The 9,340-nt window shown below is 36.6% G+C and overlaps 1 protein-coding gene across 1 annotated transcript; it reads left to right on the top strand.

Moving 5' to 3' along the window:
- Nucleotides 1-321: 321 nt before the first annotated feature.
- LOC148218576 (synaptonemal complex protein 1-like) lies at nucleotides 322-3,574 on the top strand. Its single transcript, XM_088157814.1, has 6 exons — nucleotides 322-378; nucleotides 1,080-1,142; nucleotides 1,968-2,084; nucleotides 2,654-2,764; nucleotides 3,406-3,498; nucleotides 3,557-3,574. Exons 1-6 carry the CDS (start codon nucleotides 337-339, stop codon nucleotides 3,572-3,574), a joined length of 444 nt encoding a protein of 147 aa, XP_088013940.1. The 5' UTR covers nucleotides 322-336.
- Nucleotides 3,575-9,340: the final 5,766 nt, after the last annotated feature.

Raw genomic sequence — 9,340 nt, 5'->3', positions numbered from 1 at the left:
ATTTTTTCATAGATTGTGGGGAACTTCATACAAAGTATTTTTGAAATTGTGAAGATACTGGAGGTTTTTTCCTTCTTCTTTCTTAACTCTATAACCACTAAGGAACTGGTTCACTGCTATTAATTAAATTAATTAACATCTTGTAATACTTTATGGCTCAAACTCCAGTCATTCTAAGATACCAGCTTGTGTTTCAGTCCCATCAGAATAAACCAGACTGGTGCAAGTGCATGTTTGAGAATGTTGACAGCAATTGCTAACACAGGGAATAATGGTTAGGACTTAACTAATTAATGTTTGAAATATCTCTTCCAGGTTAATAATTTAAAGAAACAGATGGAAAATAAAGCCAAATGCTTTGAAGAGTTGCAGCAGGAGGTGTGTAGAGATTTTGAAAGTCACAAATACATCAACACATGGTATTTTGGGGTGACTTTTCAGCATTTTTCATCTGCTGTGATACCTTTAGATACACCTATGTAATTTAAAAATGTTCCTTTCTTATCCTAACTGATCAAATTAAGGAGTCGTCTTTGGAATCACTTGATCTGTTAAATTAGCCTTAATTTGAAAAAAGCAATTACAAAAATAATATCTTTAACAAACTTATGCTTTTTTCATTTACTATATAGTATTATTTATGTACTTGTAATAAGGACCCATCACAGTTACCACTTGTAGAAAAAAATTCTGCACTAGCACAAATTGTAGAAACTTCACTGTAAAATATATATAACTTGTATTTTTGGTCATGACGTCTTCACACCTTCTGTCAGCAGCATCTTAGTTTTAATTCCCATTCTGCCCCTCATTTGTTATTCCCTGTTGTTGCTCAGGGGGAGCCTTTCTTAAGGTCATGAAGAAACAGGATTTTCACAGTAATTATCTGAGAATTCTTTTGTTTGGAGAATTGTTCTGGAACCTGAACTGCACAAGAGAGAGTTATGGAATGAACTCCATTCGATAACAGGAACTTGATGAAAGCTGGAATTTTGAAGATTCTGACATTCTCGACACAGTTAAACCATTACATAATTCTGTTATTAAAGTGCAGTGCTTGTTTTGTTTTATTTCAACAGAATCAGGTGCTGAAAAAGAAAATCACTGCAGAAAGCAAGAAAACCAGTATTCATGAAGGGGAGGTAGGTTTAAATAACATCACATAAAAGATGAAGTGAGTATTTTTAAGTCCCAATGTAACTAATGACAGTACTTGTTAAATACATTGTGAGCTGGTTTATGGATTTAGGATACAGATTGTGCAGGAATGAGCTCATAGTTTTTAGAAGATGCTTCCATTTTTAATCATTGGGCACTGACTATTGAACATTTAAAAGAGATAGACTTCACATCACATTTAATTATGTTTCCAATCAGTCCCTTTCTTTTTTTTCCTTTTATTGGTAGTGGACTGAACAGTAACCCCATTGTGACAGAAAAGCATTTAAAAGACTTACATACATTACTCACTTTAGGCTGTTCTTTAAATGTGTTCTGCACTGTAAATCCCTCTGATGGGAATATTGTGTCCAGCTTTGGGTACTGCACTTAGGGAAAGAAGTGGACTTTTGGGAGGATATTCATATGAGAAACTTAAAAGGAAAAACTGTAATCAGAATGCACAGCTGGGAGGAAAATGTCCCATAAAACCTGTGAAAATCTTACATAGATTTACAAGAGAGAGAATAAAATCTCCATCTGTATTTGGTTTTTTCCAAGGAATTCACAGCATTTAGGGCAGTCTTTCCCGTTGTGTTGTTGCCATTGGTTCTTTGAGTATTTTCTAACTCGCCTCAGGACAAAGTTCAGTTCTTTATAAAACAAAAGCTGAACTTTTAAATAGGAAACACTTTAATCATATACCTGAGAAGTAACAGTGTGCTTGTCCTCAAAAATAAGAGGTAAAAAAAAAAATTAACATATTAATTCCTAAACAAATAGCAGCAGCAATTCTGCATTCCCAAAAGGTGAAGAAATTGCTGTTAGAAATGGAAAATATGAACAAGCAACATAAGGAAGCAGTTGACATCTATCAAAAAGAGATAGAAACAAGAAAAGTGAATGAAAAGAAACTTAATGAACAGGTGAGAGGTGTCAATTTTTACTGCAATTAATTTTTTTTTATTTAAAATGTTTTTATGAAGCTTTATTGACCAGAGCCCTTGCTCTTACATTTCAGTCTCATCAACAGAAATGGTTGTTGTGTATGCCTGTGAGCAAAGCTTTAGTACATCAGGTGCTTAAGTTGAAATATTTGAGTATGTCTTTGAAAATAAGAACCCAGTTAAAAGTTCTTTCTTTCAAGATATAGTTCAAAGAAATTCTACCCTTGGTATAAAGTCAGCATAGCTAAATGAGATTATAACTTCTCCCATATTAGTATATTTTTGCCCACACATTTTTTGATGGTAATGCTAAGAAATGTTAGGGCAGAGTGCTTGAAATGGCCTTTGGGTTCAAAGTGAACTTGTACCTTTAATCTTGCCCATTTTAACAATCTGCATAAAAGATGTCAGATTTGAAAAGGATCTCAAAAGCAAATGAAGTCCAAGTGGGTCTACACTGCACCCACAGGGGGAAGAAGAAATTAAAGTAATATTTTTAAAACATATATTGTTATGTTTATGAATGAAATGCAATTTACTGCTCCCAGGTAGAAAAGCTGAGGTTGCTTTATGAGGAAGCAGCAGTGATACAGAGAGAAACTGATATCCACTGTCAGCACAAGATAACTGAAATGGTGGCACTTATGGAAAAGCACAAGGTAAGAGATTTTACTGATTGCTGGCATTTGTAATGTGTTAATAACCCTTCAAACCCACAAAGAGGCCTGAGTCTGGGAAAAGGAAGCTGAACACATGTTTGACTTTTCATCACCTAAAATCCAATTCATGTGAAGATTTTGGAAATATGCCTATGGGCAGATAAATTTCATTTCTCTAAACTTCTAGGATTTAATTTTTTGTTTTAAAGTTAGGCTTCCTTTAATACCCTCTGAATGCAGTATTTTTCAGTATCAGTTTGGCCTCCTTCTCTGGGGAAATTACTTAGTGCCTGTCAGCAGTTTATCTTGACACATTTTAGTTTACCTTTCTATTACTCTCTTTTGCAGTATCTTTAGCAGATCCCATTAATAAAAATAGCATGGCTGGCTCTTAGCTGCTGAACAATATTGCATAGAAATAAAGCACTCTCTGCCAGTCCACAAAATAATACTGCATTGAGCATTTGATTTCTGCAGTTTCTGCAGAGGCATCAGTGTTTGTTCATGGTGCTTTCTGAATCTTCTGAGGAGCCTGTTTGAAAAAATGATGTTTTAAGACTGGATAGATCTATAATTGTAACATTTCCATGTTACAAATCACATGTTTTGAGTTTGTTGTTGGTTTGGTTTTTTTAACACAGAACGAATATGATAAAATGATTGAAGAAAAAGATGCAGAATTAAGAGTATATAAAATTAAGCAGCAAAAGCAGTTATCATCAGAAAGAGCACTGGTAAGGAGTACTTTCCAATGTTAAATAATTCAGTGCAGGGGCTGATGTTCTTGTGTAGTGGTTTGATACTGGCTAAGCTTCAGGCACGCACAAAAAAAACATTCACTCATTTTCCTCCTCTGTAGTTGAGTAGAGGAGGGGAAAGAAAAATTGAAGGGTTCATGAATTGAGATAAGGATTAGGAGAAAAACAGTTTAGGGGTAAAACAAGTTCGAACTTAAACAATATTGAGAAAATGTATTATAAATAGATTTAAAAGTGGGTAATGAGAATTAAAATAAACCTTTAGAACACCTTTTATCCCAGTCCCTCCCTGTTGCCCACCAACAGCACAGGGACACAAAACGTGATCTCTAGTCAGTTTGTCACTTGTAAAAATCAATTGTAAAGTTCTTACAGGGTTTTGCAGCTCTGAAAGGTTGATCTCAGTTTTCCAGGAATGACAGACCAAGAAACTGGGTGTGCAGGGACATTTATACAGGGGAGGTTCTCGGGGAGGGCACAAATTCTTTACCAATAGGGGAAGGCTGGGGAGGAGCACAAGGTGAGGTTTACAATACATAACCCAAGGAAACACGGGGGGAGGGAACAATTGAAACAGATCAATGGGGCTTCAAAGAACAGGGAATTGACAGGGAAGTTTCCAAACTAAAGGGTAGGTAAAAAGTGGGATTGACAACTTAGTGGGAGGAGGAACAGGGAATATTCTGGATCAAGGGGCAGGTCTAGGGCAAGATGGACAACTAGGTGGGAAGGTACAGTTTAACAATGCAGGGGGGAATGGAACAAATTATTGAGAAGAGAACACACCACAACATCTCCCTGAAACCATGAGGGATGAGAACACACCACAACATCTCCCTCAAACCATGAGGGATGAGAACACACTGCAACATCTCCCTCAAACCATGAGGGATGAGAACACTGCAACGCCGTTACTGCCGCACATTTCCACCCCTCAGAAGAAGAAGTGCACACAGTTTTTTTCTTTCTTAAATCTGTCATCACAGAGGCATTACCAACTTTTAAAATCAGACCAGCAATGTGTCCATCATCAGCACCTTCAGAAATTGGCTCTGCTGGAAACAGAAGAAGCTTTCTCTCTCAGAAGCCACTTCTATGGCTTCCTCCTGTGAAAAACGAGGTTCCCTTTCCTGGTAAAATTTAAAAGGTTGAAGAAAAAACAATGAGACAAAAAATAAAGCAAAAGTTTATAAAGGCTTGGTGCTTGACATTCAGCCAAGACCACCCACTAACTCAGACAACACTTCTTTAAATGCATCAACATGTTGTATATTCATAGATCTTCAAGCATTGTTCAAAATCATCCCCCCCCAACCTGTAAATCAATTTTTTTCTTCTTCCCTGGGGTTCTGGTGTCCAATAATCCAAGAATGTGAACAATTTCCTGATTATCTTTTTTTTTTTACCATTCTCTCATTTTTATTGTTCTCATACATGAACAAAACCTTTTTACATCATCATTTTATACTCCAAGAAAAATATATGTATTTATCATACTACTATTTCTAAGTTTTGTTAATAGCAGAACTGAAAGAAACTGTATTCATACAGCAGAGTTTTCCAACATTATACATACAGCATTCATTTTAATATTCATGAAAAGCCAATAATAAAATATGTTATTATAACACTCCACCCCCACTGAGAGCCAAGCTGTGTTAAACCCACACACCTTGAGTGTAATAGAATTATAAATGTCATGTTTTACTTCTTCCTATTGAATATTTGGGGAGGGGTAACTATCTGCTTTAGTGGGACTGAACAGTAAAAATCAGCCCACTAATTTATTTCCTTTTATTGTCTTACAGATCTTATTCTGGGCACTAAAAACTCCAAATGCTTCTAAAACTAAATGGGAATAGCAGTGTGTTTTTGTCTACTCTTCCAGCCAGTGTGTCATGTTCTGACTTCACAGTTTGAATAGGAAATTTTTGTTTTAAATAGTTCGATTCTGCCCTCTCACCCCATTCTCCCAAGTGTTTTAAGGTCTTACCTTGAACACTTATGATCAACTACCTGTTTCCTATAGTACTTCAGTCTTTAATTTTAAGCAAGGTAAAGCAAAACTTCAAGTATAGGGTTGAAAAACAAATAGAATTATCTTTTGTATCTAATGAATATCCCTATTAATTATTTTGGACTGTTTTCTTTTTTCTGGATTGGGCATAGTTAACCCTAGCCTTTATTTAATTGTTTTTAGGAAAATGAGCTGTCATGTTTGAAACGTGAACTGTCATCCCTTAAGGAACAACTGAAAGCAGAAATTGAAGAAAAGGTGGAGTTTTTCACTAACTGAGCAGTGTGGGTGAGGTGTGGCCTGGGCTTGTGCTCTAGAAGTTGTGTAAGGAATGAAATTGAATAGAAAAACAGTGTCTGGTCATATATTTGTGTGAAGTTTGTAACAGTCTGTGATTATAAACTGTGTTCTGTAATTACACCAAGAAGATTCTTAACAACTGAATTCAAATAAATATTTCCTTCCTATCACATAACTCTGTTTTAGGAGAATCTTGTAAAAGAGCACTCTGGAAATATGATTCCTGAAAGTGAAAAGAAACACAAGGTAGCTTTTACTTTTTAATTAGTTTTAGAGTTTGGAAGTATTTATATGTGTAGAATCAATTGAAGTGCCATGATAAATTATTTATGTTCAGCAAAACACATTTTGTGTTCTTACTTCTCTGTATTTCTTACTTCTCTGTAGATACTTAATTTTTTTCCTGAGATAAGCAGGGATTTTAAAGGGTGATACCATTCCATGGAGATATTAGACAGCAGTTTATGGAAGGGCTCCCAGTGTGTCATTTTTGTTTCTCAGTTGTTGCTTTATATCTCTAGAATTGTTTTACTTAGTCTTCAAAAGTGTCCATTTATAAAAGCACTTTTTTCTCTATGGAAGGGAAAAAAGTTTATATAGCTGTAAAAATTATTGAAGTATCAAAGTATTCCTGAATACTGAATACTGCAGAACTTGCCCTTCTTCCCTGTCAGGAGTTTGCTTGTGGTTTTCATCTTGGAACAACAGAATCCACCATCGTTTTGGTGTTACCTTTCTAAAAAAGGACTGCACTGGACTATTGCAATGTTTCTCAGTTTAACTTCTAGTGAAAGGGCTGTTTCAAGTAACACCAATCTTGATATTGCTGTCAATCTTTCTCTGAAAGCCTCTTCCTGCAGTTTTGTTAGTTTCCATTTTCTGAGATGTTTGATACAGTCCACGTGTAGTGGCTGCAATTGAGAATAACCAGAATTTCTGCAGATAAACATAAATAACAATGTGCCATGAAACTCAACTCTTCCACAGCTTCCTGTTCATTCTCCTAGTTTGGCTACCAAAAAAAAGGATATTTCTACCCCACCCCACTTTGTTTGGGTCTTTGCTTCGTGTTTGGATGGAAAGAAAATAATTCCACCACGTCTCTCAGGTGTCTTCTTGGACACTCAGACTGTAAAGTGGGTCATGAGATTGGGTTTAGACTCTATATTTACCCCATAAAATAGAATTTAAAACTACAAACATTTTCTTTCCCAGACATATATTATAAAGACTCCTCCAACAGATAAACTGCCAAGTGGAAGAAGCACAAACCTGCCCTCGGAGCAGAGCACAAGGAAAAAGCAAAAAGTGCTTGTCCAGCTGGATTCTCAGTCAGACAGCTCTGAGCACACTGACCTCCTGGTAAGAGCCAGAGAACAAATCCTGTGCTGAACAGTTCTTTGTGCTCACTGCTGTGTCTAAGAGTGAAGATGAAGGTTTGGGGCTTCTACATTCAAGCCAGTATTTATGTGTATATTTTTACTTAATTGGCTCTTTCTGGAATTGTGGTTATATGTACATAATTTGCATTCTTTTTATTCAACTGTTATGGCTCATAACAACATCTTTTTTTTTTAATAGTTTAATATCCTGAGGGGGAAAGAAAAAGTATTTTTTAATATATTGTGACTAAATAACTTTTTAATTTATTAGAGCATAGTCTCAGAAGAGGAAATGTTTAAAAAATTGTACAAAGATTATCCACAAGCTTCACAATTACATTCCACAGCACCAAAAAAGGTATGTTATCCTTTCATAAGATTAAACCAAACAGTTAATGAGATTGTTTACAGAAACTGATGGATGGCTTTATTTCCCTTCCTAGACACCAGCTCCATGCCATGGGAAATCTCCAGGCTCTGCACTGAAACTCCAAACCATGAGGAGAATGCGCCAGGCAGGGTGGGCGGCGGTTTCCAAAATGGACAGGAAAAGAAAAATTCAAGAAGCTGTAAAGCTCTTTGCTTAAAATGCAGAAAGGCCCAGTGCCCTGGCATTGCTTCCTGGTGCCTCCACAGCGTTGTTATTCTCTGAGTTAGCACTTTGTTGCATTTTTCTGTCGTGCTCAGTGTGTTTAATATTATTTTCATTTCCTTTACACATATAAACTTCATAGATCTATAACTGCATCCCCCTGCAGAGCATTTTCCACCTTTCCTCCCTTGTGGTTCAAAATGTTGGGACACAAATCAGCCAATTTAAAATTTTGAAAAAAATATAACTGCATAGAAAGTTGTTTCAAAGCTGCTTCTGTCATTAGAAATTCTGGTTTTAAAGAACTTCTGTTCTTTTAAATTTACTGTTTTTCTGAATAGATAACACAGTGAAAGAAATGTAGGTGTTAAATGTATGCACTTTTGCCTGAAGTCTTCTGGTTTTTTCCATTTCACTGGCTGGTAGACCTGTCTTTTTAGACTGTTTTGTTTTCACTATGTTAAAACGGTTTTGGAATTTCTACAATGGAAGTTTCAATAGAGTTACTTGCATTAAAAGATATTTCATCTTCATAAAGAGTAAAATATGCATAAGATATGAAAGCAATGTTAAGATGCCATTAAATTGTTTTTCTGAAATATAAAGTGTGGGACTAAATGTTGTTGCTTTAAATATTTGAACACAGACAGAAATCACCAGGCAGCCTTCCTAAGGACCAGCAGCTTCTGCCACAGAAGTGTAAGGATAGATTAGAACATCTATTTCTGTATTAATCCTGATTAATCTTGCTTTCACAACAATGACAACTCCCAGTTCAGAGCCTAGAGATAACAAAAAACCTACAAGTTTCTTCAAACTTCCAATAGAATGAAAAATCTTCAAATAGAATGAAAAATCAAAAATCCGAGATTTGTCTGAAGTGGAAAGCAAAACATATTTATTGCCTTCTTTTTGTGTAGTCTTATGGATAGGCCAGTAGTTTGAGTTCCTTATGTTGAGTAGGGATGTTGTCCTGGTTTAGGGCAAATTTGGGGGAAAACCTCCATAAGGAGCCCCCAGACAGCAAAGCCCACAACTCCTCCCCCCTCCCCCCCACCGGGTTCGAGAAGAATTTCCTCAGAGACGAGTAAGAAAAAAAATCTGTTTATTTAACAAGAAAAACACTCCCCAGCACAGGAAAAAAACAACACCAGCTGACAAAATAACTCACCGTTCTGAAGGGATGACAAACTCAGTCTCTCTGGCGAGTGGTCGCCCAGTTCTCAGTCTCTGGCCCTGGGGAATGACTGCTGCAGGTGACAGAATGCAGACTCCCGGTGTTTTTTGGGGTTTCCCAGGTCCCCGTCCAGAACAGGTTCAGATGGTATCCAGGAGAGGGAGGGGACGGGGTGGAAGAGAAAACAGTCCAGGGAAAAAGTTGGACTGCCTAGCTGAACTAACTAATAAGCAAAAAGCAAGGGCAAAGCGAAGGAAAGAAAAAGAGGCAGAAGCGAGCAAGCAGGCAAGCAAGCCGAGCTAAAACCTCTCCTAAACATAGACCATGGGGGAGGTGAGCCGGCTGATAAC

The sequence above is a fragment of the Sturnus vulgaris genome, unplaced genomic scaffold, assembly GCF_052056855.1.
Source record: "Sturnus vulgaris isolate bStuVul1 unplaced genomic scaffold, bStuVul1.hap1 Scaffold_180, whole genome shotgun sequence".
NCBI lineage: Eukaryota > Metazoa > Chordata > Aves > Passeriformes > Sturnidae > Sturnus > Sturnus vulgaris.
Note: the sequence above shows the minus strand (reverse complement) of the source record. Positions and strands in the feature narration are given on the sequence as shown.

Bases quoted from the DNA above. Each gene is read 5' to 3' on its own strand.
- LOC148218576 (XM_088157814.1), top strand. From the start codon at position 337: ATGGAAAATAAAGCCAAATGCTTTGAAGAGTTGCAGCAGGAG. The intron at 2,085-2,653 runs GTGAGAGGTGTC...TACTGCTCCCAG, and splicing joins AAAAGAAACTTAATGAACAG to GTAGAAAAGCTGAGGTTGCT. The intron at 2,765-3,405 runs GTAAGAGATTTT...TTTTTAACACAG, and splicing joins CACTTATGGAAAAGCACAAG to AACGAATATGATAAAATGAT.